The sequence below is a fragment of the Sminthopsis crassicaudata genome, chromosome 2 (assembly GCF_048593235.1).
Source record: "Sminthopsis crassicaudata isolate SCR6 chromosome 2, ASM4859323v1, whole genome shotgun sequence".
Classification (NCBI taxonomy): Eukaryota; Metazoa; Chordata; class Mammalia; order Dasyuromorphia; family Dasyuridae; genus Sminthopsis; species Sminthopsis crassicaudata.
Window position 1 is genome coordinate 623,164,796 of NC_133618.1, and position 25,526 is coordinate 623,190,321.

The 25,526-nt window shown below is 37.2% G+C and overlaps 2 protein-coding genes across 4 annotated transcripts in view; one reads left to right on the forward strand and one right to left on the reverse strand.

Moving 5' to 3' along the window:
• RASSF4 (Ras association domain family member 4) overlaps window positions 1-25,526 on the forward strand; it is a 78,405-nt gene that overhangs the window by 37,330 nt on the left and 15,549 nt on the right. For 2 of the 3 annotated variants that reach the window (XM_074296273.1, XM_074296275.1), the window contains exons 5-7: window positions 13,692-13,834; window positions 14,638-14,726; window positions 15,920-16,080. In XM_074296273.1, the coding sequence (XP_074152374.1) occupies window positions 13,692-13,834; window positions 14,638-14,726; window positions 15,920-16,080 (393 nt within the window). The remainder of the gene's footprint in view (window positions 1-13,691; window positions 13,835-14,637; window positions 14,727-15,919; window positions 16,081-25,526) is intronic. The other variant, XM_074296274.1, reaches the window with a different exon arrangement.
• On the reverse strand, window positions 4,153-5,907 carry DEPP1 (DEPP autophagy regulator 1). The gene is made up of 2 exons (XM_074296276.1): window positions 5,770-5,907; window positions 4,153-4,872 (listed from the first exon to the last, which is right to left on the reverse strand). Exon 2 carries the CDS (start codon window positions 4,868-4,870, stop codon window positions 4,181-4,183), a length of 690 nt encoding a protein of 229 aa, XP_074152377.1. The 5' UTR covers window positions 4,871-4,872; window positions 5,770-5,907; the 3' UTR covers window positions 4,153-4,180.

Genomic DNA, 25,526 nt, shown 5'->3' on the forward strand with positions numbered 1-25,526 from the left:
AGGAATTGAGTGTTCTACTATGAAAGGGCCTTCTCCTACCTTAGCCTGCCACCTACTGGCCTCAGACCCATCATGTTACTGTACTGGATGAGAGCAACAGATAGAGTAACTTCAATACATTAGCCACTTCCTCTCCTTTTTCCTACTGTGGGTTTCTTTTATATACAATAACAATAATAAATAATATTAAATATAATATTATGCATAATAAAAAGAAATGTAACATAATACCAGGTATGACCTATTGGCTAGAATTATCCATCAAAAGCTTACCTTCCTTCCTAAACCAACAGTGGAAAAATCTAAATGTATGGAATGTAGTCCTAATAATAGCCTGGAGAATTCAACCATTAAGCCATAATGGAACCTCAGACCATTATGTATCAAATGGTGGACCGTGATCACCTGCACAGAACACTGAGCCATAAAAACTAAGAGCATTTTAAATAGTGTCACCATGCCAAATACTTATCAACTCCAAAGCACCTGGAATAAAAGGCTTTGTTTGGAAAGAGACTTAGGAGAAGACCTGAAAAAGCACAGGCTGAGATGCATTGGCAGTGTACCAAAGACCCTTTCTCAGAATGACATCTTAGATGAATAAAATTCAATACATAGAATGATAGAGGAAACTAAGAATTAATTAAAATAAATATGTAATTTTTTTTTCCATCCAAGTTCATGGACCCCCTGAAATCTTTCCATAGACTTCTTGGAGACTCCTATAGATCCTCAAATTAAGAACCCCTGGTATATATGCTGGATGAATTTTATGTAGCCATTGTAGAGAGATTGTCCCCATAATGATTCCTTAAGGGAACTATCATATATATGCCTTTGACATGTGACCTCTGGACCATGGTATTTCTTTAACACAATTCCTCAGGCAGCGGAAAGCAATTCATGAACATAAAATCAATGACTAATTGAAATTAGGCCAGGAAGGGAAGTTAGAGGTCACATTTCTCCCATTTCTTCTTGTGTGTGAAGAAAGGGGGTGGGGAAGACACTGCTCATATTCAGCTTTTTCTGGGCAAAGGCAAAGAGCAGCAAACTGACATCTCTAAGGTCAGTGTGCCCTGGAAGCTGGGTCTAATGTCTCACTCCACTATCAGGCCATGGGATTATTGCATTTCATTGGTTAATCACAGTAGTGCATTAATAGCAAGCTAATTATTATGTTCAGTAGCTAGCCTTGACTGAGTAAAAAAGGAATCATGGAAGATTATAAACTCAGTATGATTCAATAATGTGATGTGGGCACTAAAAAAAAATAAGTTAATTAAGGAAGTAGAGCTGGAGGAGGAAATGGAAGAGATAGCCCCCTTTGCTCTGGTCAGACTACATTTGCATCATTGTGCTCCGTTCTAGGTGCTATATTTTAAAAAGGGCTTGGGTAAGCTGCAGTGTTTTCAAGGAAAGGCAGCTATATGGATAAGGGAACATTAGATTATATTACATGAAAATTGTTTGAAAAACAATCATTTTTATTGGGGGGGCAAGCCTAAGGGATGGATATGTTTGCATATATCTTGTTTGCATATATTTACATGGTTATTACTTGAAAGAAGGATCAATTTCATTCTTTGTGGCTCCAGAGCACATCTCTGGGATTGATAAATATAGATTTGCAGGAAGACATTTCCATTTAGGATAAGAAAAAGAATGATACTATAGTAAAAGATTGAAAACATGAGAGGAAGTATGGCCTAGGAAAACCTGGATCTGGGCCCTATCTCTGACTAGGAGTTCCTTGAGAGCAAAGATAGGAACTATCTTTTGCCTCTTTGAGTCCCCAGCATTTAGCATGCTACCTGACACATAGTATATATATATATATATATTAAAGCTTTTTATTTTCAAAACATATGCATGGATAATTTTTCAACATTGACCCTTATAAAATATAAGATTATAAAATCTTGTGTTCCAAATTTTTCCCTCCTTTCCCCTTCTCCCTAGATGTCAAGTAACCAACATATGATAAACATGTTAAAACATGTTAAATCCAATATATGTATATATAGTATATTCTTAATATTTATTGACTATATTATGTTTATATATATTTTACTGTGTTTTTATTTATTTTGCTAAATATTTCTCAATTACATTTTAAGTTGCTTCAAACTACAACATACGTGTGAGGGACTTAAACTGTATGTTTGACCCCTCTCTTCTAAGCATCCCCCTCTCTTGGTAGACAGGAGTTGTGTTCAGCCAGAAATTTCCTATACCAGTAAAATTACAAATCTAGTTCCTATTCCTATCGCTAAGAAAATATTCCCTAAGAGGTGGAACTGTCCAAAAATGAGATGGGCTCTCTCACCACATGGGTTTGGAGAATCTGTTTTTGAAAGTATAGTTGAAGAGAATGCTTGCTTCAGGTAGAGATAAGACATAGATGATTTCTAAGGTCCCTTCCATTTTTAGAGTACATTTTATACAACATGCCATCTAAGGGGAGAAGACATGGTGATGCTGGGTAAGCTAGAATAAAAGTTGGGAATCTTTTCTTCCCTCTTTCACTTTTCATATCCTTTCCCAAATTCTCAGTAAGATTCCTCTGAATGGAAGTCCCAGGAGATTGAACAAGATGTCAGTAAAATAGTTATAGAACAGATGTTTTATTTTCACAACTGATCTCAGTATTCACACTCTCCTGCACACAAGGTCTAATGCAAGTATGTTAGGCTCTAGGACCAGATAAAAGTGAGAGCTATGATTTCATCAGTATCAATAACTTTCTGAAGAAACTACTCATACCTATGCAGATGGGCATCTTTTCTACAGCTAATAACCTCTCAATGCTGTGGGCAATTCTTTAAGATCAAGTACCTTGCATGAGAGTCACATGTATCAGGGTTGGGACTTGAACCTGAGTTGGATCTTGATCTACTGTAGCCACACTGACCTCCCAGGCAAGAGACAAGTGGAAATAAGACATGGACCCTAGTTTCCAAAAGTTTGCACCATCCCTTTATTCTCCCATATTGCTTCTCAGGAGAGTTCCCCCCACATTAAGGGATCATGACAACAGACTAGGAAAACCTTACATTGGTTGGTATAACTCATGTTATAACATATTATGGGGCACTGACTTATGACTGTTAAAGCAGTTATTCCTAGAGTTCATTCTGACAATTTCAGGAAATATTGATCACTGAGTCAGGGTACAAGGAAAAGGACTCAGTAATGATTAAGAATTCTGGAATTATTAAATTTGTGTCTTATGCCCAACTGCCATCAAGACTTAATTTAAAAGCCATGTCCTTGATGAGGCCTTCTCTGATTCCCTCAGCTGCTATTGCCTGACTCACTCCCACCAACCCTTGGATTTTTGTTGTTTGTTATATCTGTGTATGTATTTTTAGGTATATGTGTACACATATAATATGTAAACATTATATGTCTATGTAACATGTACACAATACATATAAATGATATACATATTTGTACATACATATTACATTCAAACATCTTTTATCTGTGAGTTTGTACCATACCCTAGTAGAATGTTAGCTCAGGGAAGGGACTTTCTCAATTCTATATTTCTGTTTCCTGTGATTAACCCAGTACGCCTCACATAGCAAATGCTAACTAAATGTTTACTGATTGATCAATTGCCAATAGTTTGGGCTCTGATGAAATTTATTTCTAGAGCTCCCTCATTATTTGTGGAAAAAAAAACAAAACTTTTTTTTACAGTTCACAGCATTTATAACTATGTTAACATCCATAGTCATATGACTTATGTAAAGCCCCATTTTATTCACATCTTAGATAAAGCCAAAGAGATGTGGTTTGACAGTCCAGAACAACTGTCCCCTCCCTCTTAGATTTCTCATCTGGCATGTGTCTGTTAACAAAACCTAAGATACTGTCGCCTCATTTTCCCCATTTATTAAGCACAGTAGTTACACTTAAGATATATTGTTACCATTGTTATTTATTCAAATGGAAAGTCTATCCTACCCACTTCAATTACTTAATCAAAACAAGAATGTGGCTCTTAATGGAAAAAATTCTCCCCTTCAGTAACATTCCTTAGCCTAGCATGGATTGTGAGACATTACAAGAGCAAAGACAGGATATATGTCCTTCTCTTTAAGATAGAAAACCAATAATGCAAGAAAACACCATAACAAAAAGTTATTTACAGAAGGCTTTATTTGTGGGGTCACAGTTCATAAATGACTGGGAGATTGGAGTTCAAAGCCCGGGGTATCCTATCCTGGTGAGAACTGCTGGAATACTTCAGGGCAGCATTCAGCATGGAGGGCTGAGTCCTTTTCTCCCAAACCTTGCCCCACTCACTGGACAGTTTTGTTAAGGGACCCCCAGGGATCTTTGCTTCATAGGCTCTGACTCGTCGCGGGACCCTGGACTTTCCTGTTTCATTCTGTTTATGCAGACATGTAGGGTCAGCGGATAAGCCAGTCCTCCTTAGAGTGTCCTTCCAGCTCTGTCTTTTTGGTTGAGATTCCCCAAAAAGCCAGTCGAGGGGGTCGATGTTGTTGCCCAGAGTCAGTGTCGAATGCTGGCCACTGAAGTGGGCAGTGATGTCCTGCATGGGTGAGCTTGGGCTTGACTTCTCACTGTGTGAAGCTGAAGTTGAATCATTGAAGGTCTTTCCTCTGAGCCTGCATGGCTTTCGCAGTCTGTTGTAGGGGAGACGCTGGGCCCCATCAAGTACAGAGGTGGGCTGGGCTAGCTGACAGATGGACTTCACATAGTCATCGAGACTCTGTGATGAGAGAAGATCACTCTGCAGCTCATCTTTGGCCGGGGTGCTTCCCAGCATCATCATCTCTGAGCTCTCACTTATGGTTGGCAGGAGGGCCACTGAAATCAGAAGCCTGGATCTCATACCTTGATATAAGAAAAAAAAAATCACCCATTAGTTATGTAATTAATTCATGAGGAATCCCAGAGACTGACATGCAAACAATTTTCATTACCATCTGGCAATTTAAAGAAACCACTTGCAAATCAATGATCCTGACAACTCTCTGTTTTAGGGGAGATGAAAGGTGAGCAGTGAGCATTGAGCAGGTGTTTTTAGTAGACAATAATCAGAGCATTTATACCCAGCACATTTTGATTCACAAAATACATTGCATATATTATCGTTTAATTCACTCAACAACATTGTGAGGTAGGTGCTGCTCATTTTACAGATAGGTAAACTGTGAGAGAGATTACTCATTGTCATACAATGTTAAAGCCAGAATTTAAATTAAGGCTTAGAGCCCAGAACACTATTGGATACACCATCTATTTTTGAGTCCTGCCCCAGACATTTACTAGTTTAAGAACCTGGGCAAGTCACTTCATGGCCTCTAAGACCCCTTTCTAAAAGCTCTCAGTCTGTGATCCATATTGCAGTTAACCCAGTATCTATTTGAAATGAAGAAAAAGAAAGAAAGAAAGAGAGAAGAGAGCAAGAAAGAGAGAGAGCAAAAGAGAGAGAAAGAAAGAGAAAGGAAAGGAAAAAAAAAAAAAGAAAGCTTCATAGTTTTTGTTTTCTGAAGCTAGGCACCTTGGAGGTCCAGAGAGTCACATAGATGTCCTTGCTTTCTACCCAACCATAGCTGGGCTTTGAACTCCAAGTTTCCATGCTAAAATCAGAATGCAAGTTACCCAGTGGTTGAAATTTCCCTAGCTACTCTAACTGATCTTTGATCCATTGAAAGTAATTTTTAAAAAATTAAAACATACACACACAAACACACACCAACCCAAGGTGCACACAGTCTGTGCTCTCACCTGCAGTTGCAGTGACTGGGCTGTGAAGTTCTGTCACGGTTGCTACACACGATGGCTTCCTGAGAACCCAAAGGGAATCCTCTTCCCTGGCTGGCCTGGGTCAGCTACCCAGAAAGCAGAGGAGAAAGGCAAGGTCCCTTCAGGGGCTTAGAGCTGGAGCTGGAGCTGCCTGCTGGTCCAGGAGCTCTCTGGCCAATCTGGGCCTCCCAGCAGCCTCTTATACCATCCCTTGCCATAGATAACTGTCAGCTGTGCTCTAAAAATAGCAGCACTCAGGAAGGCTCTCAGAGGAAAAACAGGCTGGAACTGGGCAGGGTTTGGTCCTTTCACTAACCTCTCAGTAAATGTTTGTCTTTCAGATTCATTTCCCCTGTGATTCAGCCATTGTTTATCTTACAGTAATGAGGGTGGGGGTGGGGTGGTAAAGAGGAGGCAGTGCTTTGTGGGTCCTTGGCTCCTGCAGCATGGCCTGCCTGGGCCCTAGTGGAGCAAAGGGCTCATGAAAGCTTTTCCGCCTTAAGCTAAAAACTGATTTCCATTGTTCCCTCAAACTACTTTCCCACAGAAACAAAACTATTCTAGGGCCAGTTTCCAAGACAAGCCCCCCTTCCCCCTGCACCTGTCAGGTGGTTGGGGGACACAGACTTTGGTAGCTTGCACAGGTTGCATGCCTGCTGGGGTGTCAGGACCAGGCACGAGAAGCATAGGACAAAGGTTCCAGCTTATATTAGGGAAGATAGCTTTCCTGGAATCAGTTCTTGTTTATTTTTTTTATTTTTTACTACAGCTTTTTATTTTCCAAATATATGCATGGATAATTTTTCAACATTGATTATTGCAAAATCTTGTGCTCAAAAATTTCTTCTTCTTTCCCCCTACCTTCACCCCAGAACCCCAGATGGCAAGTAATCCACTATATGTTAAACATATTAACATATATATATATATATATATATATATATATGTTAGATCCAATATATGTATACATATTTATATAGTTATCATGCTGCATAAGAAAAATCAGATCAAAAAGAGAAAAAAATGAGAAAGAAAACAAAGTGCAAAAAACAAAAAGAATAAAAATATTATGTTGTGATTCACACTCAGTTCCCACAGTCCTTTCTCTGGGTGTAGATGGCTCTCTTCATCACAAGATCATTGGAATTGGTCTGAAACATCTCATTGTTTGGAAGAATCACATCCATCAAAATTAATCATTGTATAATCTTGCTGTTGCCATGTATAATGATCTCCTGGTTCTGCTCATTTCACTCAACATCAGCTCATGTAAGTCTCTCCAAGTATCTCTGAAATCATCCTGCTGATCATTTCTTACAGAACAATAATATTCCATTATATTCATATACCATAAGGTATTCAGTCATTCTCCAATTCATGGGTATCCACTCTGCTTCCAGTTTATTGCTTCAGTTCTTATTTTTAAAGATTGCTCTTTTCCCTCATATTTCATAGGCTAGAGATTCTACAGAATTTAAGTTGAAGTTCCCTTCATAAGGAAGAGAGCTAGCATTTTTTAAGTGTACTACATACCGGATATTGTGCTAAGTACTTTACAGATATTATCTTAATCCTAATTAGGTGATATGATTAATTTTAAAGTTAAAGATACTGAGGCAAACAGAAGTAGATTTCCAGGCTCACACAACTAAATGTCTGAGGTCACAATTGAACTTTGGTCTTCCCAACTCAGACCTGGAGCTCTATCCACTACACCATCTACCTAGCTGCCAAAGGGCTCTCTAGCCTATATGTGACCAAATAGTCCTCTCCAACAAATAGTAATGAGGTTGGCAGAGAAAGACTGAAATATTGATGGAATTACTCCCTGGAGCAAAAAGGAAAGGGTGCTGATGGAGCTCAGTTCAATCTGATAGTCCTACCCACTGTGGCAGCCCTATTCTGCTATATTCAGTCAGAAATTTGAGTTATGTCAAAACCCCAAAGTTAAATTTCCTTTCTAAAAATGCCATGGCTCACACTATCTTTGTCGAATCTCTTTGGATCAGTCTATCACAATGTTCTGCCTCATGATCTCTTTCCCCTCTCTACCTCCCCCTCTTGTCATCCCTCACTATGTCATGTGGTGTCTTTCTTTTTCTTAGAGTTACCTAACTTTTTAAAGTGCTAAATCTCTTTTGGAATTTAGCCTACCTGTCAGTGATATCTCCCACTTCATCGAATATTTTCTTTCTCCTCGTTAATTGTGAGTTCCACTAAGAAACTTGTCTTTTCCTTTGTTAATGATTAAAAGTGTCTATCTCTTCATTTTGTCTGTAATCTCTTCCAAATAAATGAACCTTTTGCCAAAGAGAATGGCCATTGTGAATTTTTCATATGACTGAACCGCAACATTTGATGACTCAATAAAGCTAAATGAATCGAGAGAATATAAAAGGGAGATTAGAAAGGAGAAGATCCCAGACATGGGAGATAGCCATTGTGCAAAGGCCTAGAAATGGGAACTAGGGCTCTGTGTTTGAGAGAATCAGAGACACATCTTTCCAACCACATATTTAATCTTGGAGAATGAACACTTGGATCTAAAAGGATGGAGAAGGTGTACATGTACATAAAGTTAATTTATTTTCTCCTTCCCAGGTAAAGAAAGAAAGATTCTTAACATGCTTCAGGCTATATCCCAACTCTTTAAGAAAACAAAGTGAATAACTATTCTTAAATCCAAACTTTTTCTTGAATGTTGTGCCTTGAGCTAGAGTACACATTAATACCTGATTTTAAGCCTTTGGCAAAATCTGGTTTTCAGGAGACATCTCAGTCACATCATCTATGCTGTATTGTTCCATGATATCCCTTGTCCAAGGCTTCCCATTAGTCTGTCATCAAGCTTACTGTTGACTTTGTATTTCAAGTATATTCAGTACTAGGCATTCAAGGTTCAGGATGTTAGCAGCCAGAAAACTCTTTTGTTCTTAAAAAAACAAAACAAAACAAAACAAAAAAACAAGTAGCTTGAGCAGAAATTTGTGAATAAGGAAACAGAAATTCTGAGTTATCTCCAAGTTTTTTATTGACTCTCCATAATGTCTCCTTGTGGTGTTTTTCTAAAATGAGTGACGCTGTAGTCCCTGATCAAACCACATCTGTATTGTTGGGTTGGGAGAGTGGGATACAAAGTTGGGGGACAGATGAAATATAGTTGGCAGAATACTGTGAAAGAACTGCCAGAACATTTAGGAACAATTGGAGGTTTGTGACATGAGGAAAGTAGAGTTCTTAGCCTGAAGAACAAGCAGGAGTGGAGGAGGGGCAAGAGGCCAAATGGGGAAAGAGACAGACCATAGCAGTCTTCTTGATTTGGAAGATTTGTTTTTATCTTAAAGGAGGGAATTAAAACCAACAGCTAGAACTAGCAATGAGGCAAATCTGGGCACAGTATTAGGATGTTTCTAGTCATTCAAGCTTTTTTTTTTTTTTTTTTTTTAAATGACATTTTTTTCTTTCCTAAGGGAATGAATTTCCTGTTACTAGAAGTTTTCAAGAATGAAAATGATGGCCATTTGTCAGAAATACTGTAGAGAGGGGATTCTTTTTTCAGGCAGAGAATAGCTAGACTTCATCAACAGATTATACTTGGGTCCTGCCTAACCACTTTTCTTAGAGGGTTCCTTAAGAGGAGAAAGGTATTTAGTAAGTACTTCTGCTTAATCAGGAACAAGATCCAGGAGTGAGCATGATCCTATCAGCAGCTTATGGGAGTGAGCATATGAAAGTTAACGTTTTGCCTCATCTATCAGTTTACATAGGACATCTTTCTACAAGTTTGAGCTAGCCTTAGCTGTCTGATTCACAGATTAGAGAACTGGATGAATGAAACATGAAAGCTTGTTAATGAGGACAAATAGACTATGTTAAGGAAAATAAAATCAGTCAATAACCATTTATTATACCAGGCATTGGTATTACATATCCAAAAGTAAGAGGGTCCTTTTTTCTTATTCAGCTTATGTTCTACCAGGTCAGAGAAAGTATTGGGGTCTCTGCTTTGATATGGATGGGACTCGATAGTAATATGAGTGAATTTCAAGTCATTTATTCCAAGCACTAACTAAAAATAACACTCTTCTACACCATCCCCAACAAATAATTATTCAAACTTTTACTTGAAAAGAAAGAATCATCTTATTTTCAAGACAGCCCCTTGTGCTAATAGATGGATTGGTGGGTAGATGGATAGAAAGATAATATGCTTGATAGATAGAGCATTGATTAAGGTTCATTATATGCCAACCACTGTACTAAGCACTGGGCATAAAAATAGACATTTCCCCCTCCACAAGGAGTTCACATTTTAATGGGAGAAGATAACAAATAAAAGAGAGCTGGAAAAATTAGGAGAAAAGCTGGGAGAAAAATGAACGTCGACCTGGGCTCTTCATGAAATAGTAGTCTCTGTAGGAAGTCACCAGTCAGTGGAGAAATCCCAAAGTAGAGTTATCTACAGTGTTAGAAAACTATTAACCTAGAGAGGGAAAAAGGTAGATAACTCTAATTTTTAATATTAATAACTTAAGCCTTTTTTTTTTTTTTTGGCAACTTCTACCCATTGCTTCATTGCCTTTGAAACAAAACAGAAGTTTAATCCTCCCATGTGACAACCTTTCAGATATTTGAAGATAATTTCCTTATCCACTCTTCAGGCTAAACATCCCTAAGTTTTTCAACCATTTTTTGGTCAGAATGATATTCTCCACTATCCTATTATATCTCTCTAGGTCACCACTGTCCTTCTGAAAATATGGCAAAATAATTCATATGTAGTCTAATTAGAACAAAATATACCTGTGGGATTAGCCTGTGTTCTGCCTTTTAAAATTTCACCTAAGATAATGTTAGGTTTTATGATTGTCATATCATATGGTTGACTTACTGACCATAGGGCTTCCAGTGCACTCTTGTTCCCAGCTCCTTGCCATCTGTACATCTATCAAATATACCATTTAGACCTGTATCTAATTCAAAGATAAAAATGCTATTTATAGCATAGGGCTGAGCAGAACTTCCTGAAGCCTCTATTGAAAACTTTCCAAGTAGATATGGAATTATTAATGATCACCCTTTGGGTTTGGCTATTCGACCATCTCTCAATCTTTCTAATTGCACTCTTGTGCAGACCATATTACTCCAGAGGAAAAGTATGAGAAGCTTTTGACAAATGCTTTTCTGAAATCTGGATAAATCGTATATAAACTATTTATAGTATTTCTTTGATCTGTAAATTTAAAAGCTCTCACACAAAAGGAAATAAGCTTAGACTGATGTGACCTGTTCTTGATGAGTTATTCTGGGATTGATTCATCACTAGGATTTTGTCAGGAAGGTTGAACTCCCTCATTGAGTTTTTTTACTTTTTTCTTTCACATTTTTGGAAATGGGGATAATGTTTGTCTATCTCCTGTCCTGTAGCATCAATTCCACTCTAAATGTTTTGGATATCACTAATAATGGCTTGGCAATCGCATCTGCTATTTATTTCACTTTCCTTAAATTTAATCTGAGCTGGAGTTTTAATTCATCAAGGCTTAAAAATAATTGATAGTGTTAACCTCTTAGCCCTAATATCATTTAAATCTTTGGTTCTTTTCTGAATGAATTGCTACTTTGATTGCAAATTCATCTTAAATGAAAGGAACAAAAGTTTATCTCCCAGGTAGAATGAAAGCAGTTTTGATGCTTGTAGAAGATTTTTGATTGAGCTACAAAGGTCATGTAAAAAAAAAAGAAAAGAAAAGAAAAGAAAAAAGAAAACCTAGTATTAAATTCCAGTTTTGATATTGAGTGTTCTGAGACTTGGCTGTCTGATGAGGGTTAGGCTAGCTAATTTCAAAGTCCCTTCTCACTCTAAATCCAATGATTGGTTGGGTCCAAATTATGAAGGACCTAAAATGTTATTCAGGTGATACTTACTGTCCTATCTATGTGTCTAACTGTTCTGCATTTCTATAATACTTTCCCAGTCTTTCATGTCTACCTCTAAAAATCCTTTTTTCCCCTTCAAAACTTTACTCAAGTGATACCTACTACCTTGTATTGAACCTGGAGGGAAATTTTTTTACATACTTGTTTTCATTAATATTTAACTAAAATTTAGCATTCACTTCAATTCTGCATGTAGGTACCAGCTGTAATTCTGAGCCAAAGAGGCTCAGGACACAAAAAGATTGATTTAATCCTGTCCCTGATTTTTTTTTTTTTCAATTAAGGAAACTGAAGCCCTGAAAAGTGAGATGAAGTACTTGGCTATAGGTCTAGAGCTTATTAATAAAAGTAGCATGAGCTTTTACCACTAGTCTTCTGTGTTAAGTTTCTACTATACCATACCACCTCCCTTCCTTTATAACAATAGTGCAATATCAATATTCAGTAGTTTCTTAATTGCTATTTGATCATTTCCTATATTGAGAAAATTCCTCGAAAATGAGACTAGTAAATAGAACAGAATGTGTATGGAGGAAGGGTGGGGTGGGATAGATTGAACAGAATAACTAATGTTCTTGGAATTTTAGATGGTAATTGTGCACTCATGAAATGCCCCCCCCTCCAAATTTCCTAATTTTGATCTTTTTTGGAAAGATGAATTAAGTCAATCCAGGGCCAGCTAGCCTGACTCATACCAAATGAAAAGTCAATTGCCCTATAAGGTAGATTTCTAAGAGACCCAGTTATTTAATGAAGAAATATCCAGTCCTTCTAACTTACTTGTAAAAGGTTTATTACAGTTTGGAGACACTTTTTTTTTTCACCCCTTTGGGGATAGTGTATCTAGGGAAGGGAGGAAGGTGGTAAATAAGTGAAGATTTTTAAAAATCTTACATTTCACCTATAAAATTGGAAATTAATTTATCTTTGGAAATATCATCTCAAGAAATATTCTTCCTACCCCCTGATAGAGAAGTTATGGACTCAAAAGTGAAAATTGAGACTGTGTATGCATGTGTGTCTCTGCATGTATGTGTCTATGTGTCTATGTGTACATGTGTTTTATGTCTAATGAGAGAATTTGATTTGTTTGACTGTGTATTTGTAACAGGGCTTTTTTTTTTTTTTTTTTTTACTTAAAGTGGGAGTGGGTAGAGTGGGAGGGAAAGAGTAAATTAGTTAGATGGACTTTGGGGGATGAGAGGAGAATTAATTTTAAAAAATCTTTATAAGAAAAATAAATCTCTGGGAGCCTGCTGGTTGATTCATTGCTTTAGTGACCTACTTTTAAAAAAAATGATACTTAAGGCCTCCTTAAACTTAGTAAATGTTGAAATTGAATTATTCATCCTGCTACATCAGGATAGAGGCACAAATACTTGGTAATCCAGGAATGCTTTGGTTGTAGGATGGAGACTGATTCAGGCACACATACTAATTACATAGTTACTCCCATCCTCTTGGGTCTTGTCCTGACACCTTTTCGTGTTTGATCTTGCTTTTACACTGACTGATGGGGGATGGGTGGGGTAATTTACTTGCAGTCAACTGAGTTGACTATACATAGGAAATAGAAGTCAGCTTAAAATCCATTAATAGTAACTCATTAGAAAAGTCGTATGGTCGGAAGGGGAAGTTTCTGGGCATGTGGGTAGGAACACTTCTACCTTGAGACTTCTATTTCCTCACGGCCCGGGCTGTACGTGACTGACTATACCTCGGCTGTGTTCCTGAATTAATTCTGACTCATCAGATTCATTCCTTAGTACTGCTTTTTTCTGGCCAAGTCAGGGTGGGATGAGATGTGAAAGTGCACGCCTCACATTTCCTTTTGCTAGGTTCTCTCATCACGTACCAAATGTCATGTAGCACGTGGAGATGGGTGGGCCCTGAGACCAATCTTTAAGTTGGGTAAGACTGTCCTTGAGTGTCTCCACGTTTTGTTCCCCTACCTCCTACTTCAGGAAGAAGGAGAGCTGATCATTGAAGGGCTACTCAACATATCCTGGGGATTGAGGCGACCCATCAGGCTCCAGATGCAGGACGATAATGAGAGAATCCACCTCTCCACAGACCCATGGAAGAAAGATCTGTCTACTGTAAGCCAGTAAGTGGCCCAATGGAGAGGGAGCTCCCCAAGGTGCTTCATGCGATCTTCCCTTGCTAAACTAGGCATTCATCCAGCCTCTTTGTGAAGGCCAGAGTAGAGATATGAGAAAAAAGCTCAGAGAAATTTAAAAAAAATTAACAGAGAATATTAAAAATACTAAAAAAAAAATTCATGGTTTGGCTGAGGTCAAAGAAAGACCTCTACTCATCTCAATTCAGCAAGCATCTATCATGTTCTTCCTAAGTGGCACTGTACCAGGCACTGGAGATTCAGGGTCCTCCTGCTCTTAGGTACCTCATAATCACCTCCATATTGATGCTTAGTCTCCTTAAGTGACTTGCCCAAAAGCTATGTAGACAAGTGGTATTGAAGATCAAGGATAGAATTTAAAACCAGGTCCATGATTCCAAATTCAGTGTTATAGTTCTGCTCTGCCATTCTGCCCCCTCTTAAGACATGGCCAGAAGTCTCTTCCTTTCTTTAATCCTCACTTTTCCAGCTACAAAATGGAAATAAGAATATACCACTTACTTCATAATATAACAGTAATGAGCATTGATTAATCACTTAATGTATGCCAGGGACAAAATGAAAGAAAATAAATAGTCCCTACTTTTATATCCTATAGGAGGAGACAACATTCACACATAGAAGTATGGTGTAAAATGTCAGCATTTGACTTTTGCCTCCTTTCCTCTCCTTTGTCCCTGATATGAAAGGATATGTAGCTCAGTCCTTTTCAAAATGAGAAACTCTTTTCTGACAACAGAAAGCATTAAACATGATGACTGTCTTTTCAGAAAGGGACTTCACCCGGGTGCCAAGGAGACCATTGAGGAATCAAGCCCTCATGCTGTGGTGAACTCAGAAAACTCTGGCACCTACTCAAGTAAGTGGGGTTCCTCCTGTGAGCATGGTCCAAACAAAGAAAGGAGAGAGAGGTGAAAATCCTATAGATTAGTGTAATTTCACTCAATCAATCAACTTTTTAAATACTCACCAAGCATTATGTGTGATGATGTGATAACAAAAAGAAAACAAAATAATTCCTGGCATCAAAGGGTATCAATCTATTGCTGGAAATAGCACATAGATATATAAGTAGATACAAAAAATACATACAAACTGTATATGAGGTCCTGGGGGAGGCAACATAAACTACTGGGCTCAGGAAAGGTCTCATGGAGGAATCATCCAGGTAAGCTTTGAAGGAAATTAAGGATTCCAAAAGATAGAGATAGGAAGGAAGTATGTTCCAGATGTGGAAGATGCATGAAGGTTAGATGTTGTGAGAGATAGTAAGTAGATTGATTTGGCTGTCCCTAGAATACATAAAGAAGAATAATCGATACATGCTTAGTATATGCTTACTATGTTGCCAGGCGGGCACTGTACCAAGCTCTAGCGATACAAAGGAAAGTCAAAATAGCCTTTGTCCTCAAGCAGCTTACTTTGTAAAGGGGGAGACAGCATGTATATGAATAGATCCATTCAAGATACATACATAGTAACTAGAAGGAAATTTGTAACAAGACTGGAAAGGGAGCTTGGAGCCAGGTTGTGAAGGGCTTTAAATGCCAAACATTTGGTCTGAACTAAGGCACCAGGCTAGATGATAGTCTAATCAATCAATACCCTAATCAAGCCACTTGGAATCTAATTTTCTGTTATTTGACCTGTTGGATCTCTCCCAAATAGTGTTTTCTTTTCAATTTGTATTTTCTTGTACAGCACCCACTAAAGGTCACTCAGTAAATATCAATAATTTTCTAAGCAGAAATCTCACAATTTCTAGTGGAAAAGGGATTCTAATTAATCACAAATTGTTTCTTCTTTTTTCTATACATCTTGATCTACCTACTTGAACATAGGAGCAACAGAACTAGTGCCCTAGTCTCTTGCACAAAAAATTTATTAAATTTAATTTGAGTAATAAAAACAGGGAATTAATTAATAATTCCATATACATAAATTCTTAATGTTGTTCTGTTCATGAGTTCAATCAAACATCATCTTATTAATTCCATTGTCATCTATTGGCCCACCAAAACCATCATGTTTTTTGTTCACCTCCACCATTAGCAGATCTTATAATTGGTGAAGAAGAGACACCACAGCTCATGCGGACAAAAAGCGATGCAAGTTGCATGATTCAGCGAAGATCAAAATGCCGCACACTGGGAGAAGCTCAGAAGATAAAGCGGCATAGATTTTCAATCAATGGGCATTTCTATAACCACAAGGTAATCTCTCAGGATTAGCACTTTTTGTAGTGCATTTAACCCATTTATGTTATAGATTAACATCTGAACCCAAGAAAAGATGTTCAGGTTACTGTATAATTTGTGCTCATAGGTATAAGAAGTATGGTAGTTTGGGTTTTTTTTATTTGTTTTGTTTTGTTTTTTACACTGTGTGTAGAATTTTAGGACTGGAAAGAATGTTTACTCTAATTCCCTCCCTAGTATCTGAGCCCTTTCTACAGCAGCCCTAATAAGGAGTTAGTCACACCCTCCTCCTGAAGTTCTTTTCATATAGGCAATATCATTAGAAAATTCTTCATTTTGAACCAAAATCAACCTCTCTGAAAATTTGATACATTGCTTCTAAATCTCCCTTTATAGCTGTTAAAAATGGGTCCAATCCCTGTTCTACCTGTTACCTACTCTGGTATTATAATGGGCTTGTGAGCTCACTGATTTGGGTATTTCTTCCATTAATGCATGTTGATGCAATTGTGTGTTTTTGTTCATATTGTCCCATAAATCCTCTTTATGGACTTTTTCTCCCCTAACCTTTCTCACCTTGTTGCTCCCAGTATACTAGAGGCTTTCCCACAATCTTGGACCTCTTCTTGCAGACTCATCCAGCTTCCTTTCATAAAATATGGTGCCTGGAACTTAAAGCAAAACTGTGGTCATGGCAGAGCACAGTGGATTTGGCAGACTCTGGTGTTGTAGATATCATGCTTCTGTTGATGCAACTGAAAATATGACTTGGTTATTTTGGCCAAGTCATCCTTATCTGTGTACTGTATTAAAAACTCTAATTCCTTTACATATAACTAATCAAACTATATTTTTCCTTTTATGCTGTGCCATTGATTTTTGTAGCCCGCTTGCACAATTATTCGACACTTCATCATCTTGTTGTGATCTTTTGAACTCTGATTCAACCATCCACTACATCAGACATTCATGCCTCCTACATGGGTTATCAAGTATGCCTTTTATGATTCCAAGTCATTGATAAAAATGTGATGTGGAGGTGGCAATGACAAGGTCATACCATAGTGCTCTAGATACCTCTGTCAAGGATGACAAGAAATTCCCCTTCTCAGGATGGGTAATCACTTGTAGGGGATATTGAAGAAAGGGGACTCTAGTTTGGGCACAGATTGGACTAGTTGTCCCCTAAGGACTAGATCTGAAATCCTATGATCCATTAGTAAAACTCAGTGTACCGTGTCATTCAACCAGGTCTAAATCTACCTACCTGTACTGTTGTCCAACCTGCACCACTTCATTTTGTTGACAAAAATACTACAGTTTTGTCAGATGTTTTTCTTGAATGCAGATTTGCCTCAACAGTATTTCTTATATCTGTTGGCCTACTAATCTTGTCAAAAAAGGAAATGTAGTTTGTCTACCATAGTTTACTCCCAGTGATCTCACACTGGCTCCTAAAAAGGTATAGGTAGTGTAGTGATGATTATATTGGTGAACTGATTAAGAGCATATAGGTTTAAAGCCAGATCTTCTCTTCACAAATTGTGTGGTTTTGGGCAGATCACTTTACATTTCTTTTCTTTTTTCTTTCTTTCTTTCTTTTTTTCTTTTTTTTTTTTTTGTTTTGCAAGGAGGAAAATGAGACATTAAGTTGGACAAATCTACCTTCTTTCTCTTTAAAATGTATCTTAAATCTTAGAATACTTTTCTTGTTCTCTAAGATTTCTTAGTGATCATGAACAGAAATTTAGCTTTCATTACAGAAAGTTCTTTCAGTAACATGGGATATCATTAATAAGAATGAGGGGATAGAAGTTTATTCCCAGGGCCTTTGGTCTTCTCTTTCTATCAAAGTCATTATTTTTCTTGGACTACCATTTTTCAATCTGAAGATTGTTTTCTTAGCATAGCATGTTAGAAGAGTTTAAGAGCTGATCTAGTCCCTCATTTTATTGATGTGGAGACCTCTCCCCAAGCCTGTGTAGTAAAAGGATTCAATTCAGCAAAATACAGTGTTCTGTACAATTCCAGGAGCAATGGAGATGTCATGGCAAGGGAACTTGCCTCTGAGTCAGATAAACTTGGCCTTTGACATATCCAGGTTGTGTGACTCTGGACAAATCACTAAAGGTCCCCAAGGTACACCTCTTTCTTAAGACTATAAATTACAGAACAAGTTTTGACCTACTTGGTAGAAGGAATTTCCTAAACTAATGAAGTCAGGCCTTTTCAAATCAGCACTAGATGAAAGTAACATTAAGTGTTGACTGTTTCCTCTCCTCTTGGTTATCCATTATCAACGGCCTATTGACTTCACCCAAATCTGTCCTTCCCATGGTTTTTATTTTTTATTATTTTTTGTTGTTGTTGTTGTTGTTGGCACCTACCTTCTACACATTCCCATTGAATCATTTAAGCATTTTGTGTATATGTGCAGCCCACCAAAGGAATGAATGTATGTTCCAGGGTCTCACTGGTGACCTCTCATCTTTTTCTTCCCCATTGCCTTCCTTTCCTTACCTCTATATTTCTCAAAGGATCAAATTCCTTTCTAATTGATGTCATTTCCAGCTAATTATTCCATATTGTTTATCTATTTGAGCCTTAAGATTTTGCTTTTCTCCTTACCCTGGTCCAGGAAACAATCAGGAAATAGTCCTACTTATCAATTCTTTGTTCTTTTGCTTCACTTTGAAGACCCTGTCCCACCCCATCTACCCCATACCAATAAAGGATTGAAATAGTAACCCTTCCTTAATACTCTGTGTCCAAAAGGTCTTTCTTCTTAATCCCAACATTTATCCTTAGAATTTTCCATAAACCTTAAGTCATCCTTATCATTAGTCTTTCTTTTATAGTTCATTCTAACTTGACCCTGCTTTGATCTTGGTTTCCTATGGTTGGGATTCAAAGGAGATCCCCAAAAGGTTGGAGTTCTAGACTGGTCTCACAAAGTGTCTCAAAAGAATTCACAGGCTCAGATCCATCTCTAAGACAAGGAATGAAGTTTATTATTATTATAAAGCCAATTAAGATGGGCTAAGTTCCAAAGGAATTTAATAAAGGATCAGGAACAAGAAGATAAATTTATGGGGAAAAGATAGAAAGATAAGGTGTTTCATGTCATTGATTTACTAATTTTATGGCATAGAGGTAGACTTGAGGAGTGGTCTTAGAGATAGTATTGGGGAATATTGAATTCTAGGGGCTTAGAAGTGGAATTGCACCCCATTATTGAATGATATGTTTTAGATTTTCTCAGAAACTTTGTTACTAACATATTGTTATCTTAGAGTCAGCATCATTTGTGGAACTACAGTACTTCCAAGGCCAAATAGCCTTAGGGTTAAGGTCAAGTAGCCTTAGGGTTTTGCTACATCCTCCCCAGGAGCTATATTATATCACTGCCCTCTTCAATTCAGGGTACTTCTTATGTGGGAACATTGGACTCTTAAAAAGTACATTCTCAACTCTGTCTTCATAATTTAATTCATGAGATCCCCTTAACCGGGGCACCCCCTATCCCCATTATAATCTCTTACTTATCTTATTTCTAGATTCTTTTGACGCTCTCTTTATTAAAATCTAAATCATGTTCATCTAATTTCTTTGGTCATAATGGATTCTAGAATAATGTTATTACATCCTTCCAGGTATCCAACTCTTTATTTCAACTGAATAATTTATTTTCATTATTAAGTGGTCCTAGTTATTCCCATCTGTCTCCTAAAAGATGATATTATCATCAAGTCAGAATTTTTTCTCATGTTTTCCTTTTAAAAGAAAGCTTTATCTGGTAGATGCCATAGTAATTGAAATTCTTTATTTTGATACCATTTGGTGATCTGAATCAAAAATTCCTCCACTTTCTGTACCTGCCCCATTGCTTTAATCTTCTATTATATTCTAACTTCTACTTCATTCAGACATTCTTCACTGTGTTTTACTTCTCATGTCTGTGGATGAGTATTAGATTTGTAAGTTCTCACACTAAGAGTTGACTTGCTATCTCCTCTCCACCCTAACACAGCTCCCTTTGAATAAAAAATACGCTCTCATTTCTATATTCTTTAATAAATACCATCTTACAAATCTCATGCTTCCTATGTGGTGATATTTGCCAGCTTGCATATTAAAATCTTACTCTCAATTTGCTGATTATACATTTTCTGCATGTTGGCATATAAATGTCTGAGGCTGTAAGTCTAATATTCTCTCTTCCCTGTTACTTTCCCATGATTTACTATCTTCCTCTCCCATGGAGATTCTGTCACTCTTTGTAATATTAGTTTCAGGTCTTATTTGACTGGAAATATTTCTCCCTTTACCACCATTTTCTATGTCATTTTTGATCAGATGAATAATTTCTTCTCAGTCTTTGTTAGTTTTATTCCATACAAAGAGCTAATAATAATAATAACTACTAGCTAGCATTTATATGATGCTTTTAGGATTAAAAAATACTTTATAAATATTATCATATTTGATCCTCACAACAACCTTAGGAGGTAAATGTAATTATTTTCTTCATTTTATAGATGAGTGTGTGGAAGAGTGAACACTAACCCAAAAGAATTCAAATAGACATTTCTTAGAGTTGGAGTAGAAAGTAGTTTATTCAGGTTCTGCAGAAAAAAGATGTCACCTCCATTAGCATGGTCTAATGGAGCAAGGTAAAGGAAAGGCAACAGAGAATGGTTTTTTATACCATTTTAACCCATCTTGGGCCTCAGCTGTCCCAAATTTGTGTCAAGGATCACAATCTGTAATCTACTCTTGGGGTACAAGAACAGGGGAAGATAGATTACAATGTGGTTTGTGTGAGATTAAGCAAGGATATAAGCAAGGGAGGTTTTCATGGAACTGTAGCCCCAAACTATGGCAGGGGTCACTTTTATGAGAAGAGTTCACGTTCTCTCCATCTTGTTTTTGAAGAAACTGGCAGATAAGTGATTTGCCCAGGATCTCACAGTCAATAAGTGTCAATAAATTTGAATTTAGAATTCTCTGATTCTAGTTTGAGCATGCTAACCACTGTGCCACTTAAGCAGCATAGAGACAGTTTGGTGTTGAAACAAGAGTTTTGGACTTCAGAAAAGAGAGGGCTCAAATCTAACTTCTAACCCTTACTACTTGCCTACTTGCAGTTACATAGCCTCTGAGGCTCAGTTCTATTATCTGTAAAATGAGCATGACACTGTCTATTGTGCCCACTCAGTATACTTGATAAGATCAAGTAAAGTATAATGTATCTAAATCAAGTATTTTACATTAATTAAAGAACTATATTAATATAAGCTATTACCTCTGATTGAATAATTATGTCTATAATATAGAGATTTAGAATTTAAAGGGACATTGGGACATGTATTATTCTTCTATATGGTCTTAACCAGCTTTTCATTGCTATTTAATTATTTCTCTACTAAAATCCCAATTTCTAATTAAAAAATGTTATTGGAAGATCACTTGTGTTTCCCCCTACCTCCCCCCCTCAAATTTGTCACTTTTCTGTTGAGGACTTAATATTTCCCAGAACAAATTTTTGGTTTTCTCTTATAGATCCCATTTGTTCCTATAAATCAACAGAATAGTGCTCAATGGACATAAATTCCTTTATGCTCACCTTTATACTATACAAGCACATATCCAGTTGACTTAAGTCAAATTTAGAGAGGGCCACATCCCTCAGCAGTGATAGCCAGAACCAACACCACGCTATACTCTTCTTGCAGATCCTTTCTAAGAATCCATGGAATATTATGCAATAATTCTTTGTCCCACCACTTAGAGCCATACATTGTGTTTTGAGATTCATACTTTTAATATGCCTTCAATGTTTCAGAAGGTGCTTTCCCTTTCTTCTGGTTGCACATTCTTCTACCCACCAACCTGTTAATACTGGGTTAATTCTCCAATATCTTTTCCAAATTCTCCAAATATTTTTTTTCATAGCTCTTCTTTCTTCCTTCCTTCCTTCCTTCCTTCCTTTTCCTTCCTTCCTTCCTTCTTTCCTTCCTTCCTTCCTTCTTTCCTTTCTTTACTTTCTTTCCTTTCTTTCTTCTTTTCTGTAAGATAATTCTTCATTTAATTTGCTACAGCAAGGAGAAATGTCCTTCAACTCCATGTACCTTCTGTTCTAGTGGGTCATTTAGTTTGCATTTTATATTATATTTGCCTTTGCTTCCAAGCAGGATCACAAACAGAGCCTTCTTTTAAGTCACTGGAACAGGCCCTTCTGTTCCTTAACTTTTATTTCTTTAAGTTTCAGGTACTTTGAGTCCCAAACCCTCATTGTTTTATTAGTCTCCTCTCCCATATCTATGATGAACATTAAATTGATTTATAATTGAAGTGATTATTTTATATGGGGTTGCTGTAGGAACCGGGTTGATTATTTGTTTGAATGCCATATCCTAGTCATCCATTATTCCCCTTTCTATAAATTAAACAGATTAAATTGAGACATGTTGCACTGACCTTCTAAGATTGCATCATTTGGTCAACAGAACTACAAAAAGGAAGCAACTAGAACTATAAATAGAATGAAGTGACTGGAGATAAGAACATACATGAAGGCTATTTCAAATGTTGTGGCAAAAATTGCTTGTGAAGATGTTTCCAGCTTAAACAGCTGTCCCATCTCTTTCAAGGAGCTAAAGAGTTTATCTGAGGAGCTTATGTCTGGCACCTAGAAGTGGAGTGGAGTGGAATGGAATCAGGGAGACCTGAGATCATATTCTGTCTCAAGCACTTCCTAATAGTGTGAACCTGGGCGAGTCATTTAACTTATGTTTACCTGAGTTTCTTCAAATGCAAAATGGGGATAATTGTAATATCTACCTCCATAGGGTTTTTGTGAGGATCAAATGATATGAAATTTGTAAAGCACTTTGGAAGCCTTAAAGCACCATTATCAATTTTTTTGTTGGTTAGTCATTTTTCAGTCATGTCTAACTTTTGGGGTTTTGTAGACAAAGATACTGTTGTTTGCTGTTTCCTTCACCAGCTCATTTTTATAGATTAGGAGACTGAGGCAAATAGAGTTAAATGATGTGTCCAGGGTCATATAGCTGGGAAGTGTCTGGGACCAGATTTGAATCCAGGAAGATGAGTATCTCTGATTAGGCCTGGAACTCTAATCTACTGCATCTCCTAGCTGCTCCTATATAAATGCTAGTTATTGTTATAAGATTCAGTTAACTAGTATGTATTTATTGAATATTCTGGGCCCTAGAAAGGGCAGTAGCTTAAGAGGTCAGTCACTTTGGGGTACATTTATTTGTATATATATGTGGGAAGAACTTGACTCCTGAATAGCGACAGTGATTTTCAGCTATTTAGGCAGTGTCCTATTGATTGAGATTCAGTTCTAGGGGAAAAATTAGATATAAGTTAGTCTCAGGAACTCTAGGCATCCCCCATCCATTTCTGTCAGCCCCAGCAGAATTCCTTAGGCCATAGTTCCAAACACCTAGCACTGTCTCTCTAAATAGAAAATGAGGCTCAAGACTCTTGGGTTGACAAAGACTCTGTCCTAACGGAATTAAATGTCCTTTCTAACTCCATCATCTTTCAGGATTATGATGAATTTATTCCAGCCTGGCAACTGAATGCCTGTGCCTCAGTCTCAGCTTGAATTCTGTTGCTGATGCTCACTATAGGTTCTTAATCCCTGATGGATGATGTCAGAGGACAATATATTCTTATGTTCTCATCCATTATGCTTGATAAACAGAAAAAGATGTGATATAGCTGATTTATCTAATCTTGAATATCATGACAAGAAAATGTCTTCCTAGCAATTCAGTATTCAGCTTGCCATCTGTCAAAGTGGTTCATCACATGGAGTTAAGTGAAAGTAAGAGAAGAAGCAGGATATTGTGTGATGAGAGTACATGGAAAACTATTGCACAGAATGGGCAGCAATATACATCAATGGAAGGGAAACATTCACATTGATGTGATCAGTAATTAATTCAAGGTAGAAGATAGTTATGATGGAGCCTAATTTTACAGAGAATAGATTACTGCATATTACAGATTCACCTATGAAATGGAGATCGATTCTTTCAGCTTGCTTCCAGGTAAACGTTTCTAAGATATTGAACTAGAATTTTGGAGTAATAGTTTCCCCAAGAGAATTATGTATAACATAACAAAAGGCCTCTTTCTCACCTTGTTTTGCAACTAAACATTAGTACCCATTAGTAGGGAGGCAAAAGTATATCCAGAGCATAGCAATAGGTAGGTTTTATCAGGCTTTCAAACTAGGAGAGCACCCTGGAGTTGACATTCTTGGAAGATGCAGCTTGTTTTGATCAGCTTTATTTAGTAATTTTTCTCAGAATGGTGTTGGGACCTGCTTTTGCTCACGCAGAGATATTTCCAAACACTATTTTTATCACAGGAAAGGTGATTTAATTTCCGGAACAGGCAAAGGTTTATGACTTATCCTACTGCCTTGACCTTACTGCTAGATTCAGCTGTGTGCCTCTTAGAATGAAGCATTTCCTAGCCCAGAATGGGAAGCCTGCCACATCAGTTTTGACAGCACTCATATCAGTATCAGCCCTAAAGTTAGATAGGAAAAGATCAACATGAAAATAACAGTAATCACAACATGTTTGATGCCAAAGACCTTTCTTACAAAGCAGAATAATCCTTCAGCCTCACTGCTTGGGAAGGGCTGTTTCATTTTCAGTGTTTTGCTCTAATGTGTTAATGCTTGTTTTTTTTAACAATGTCTTCCCCCTCCCTTTATTGGTTTTCATTTTATTTAATTTTTTTTATTCAATTCCATTATTTCAATCAATAAAACTTTCTTTGCTCCTCACTCCCTCCAAGTCTTTCTTAAGGAAAAAAAAACATAACCTTTGTTAAACATGTGTAGTCAAGCTAAACAAATTTCTATTATTGACCATGTCCAAAAAAATAAATATATTTTATTTTCCTCTCTAAGCCTATCACCTCTCGGTCAGGGTATAAGTAACCCGTTTTGATAAAACAGGTTACCATTGGTTTTCTGGAATATTCTTTGTTATTAAATATCACTTGTTGCATTATTTAGAGTTTTAAATCTTTCAAAATCATTTGTCTCTCTGGTAATATTATTGTTATATAAATTGGTTTGTTGGTTCTGTTCATTTCAGTCTACATCAGTTTTTCTGACACCATTTCATTGCTTCTTGGCACATAATTCTTTCACATTCATATATCATAACGCATTTAGCCATTCCTCAATTGAAGAGCAGTTCATCAGATTCCAATTTTCCCCCCAGAAACTTTGTTTACAAAAAATACTCCTTAGCTTTCTTCAGTTCCTCCAATTGATTCTGTGCCCTCAAGAGACTGTAAGCCAGTGGTCCTCAAACTGTTTAAATGGGGGGCCAGTTCACTGTCCCTCAGATTGTTGGAGGGCCGGATTATAGTAAAAACAAAAGTTCTCACTCTGTCTCCGC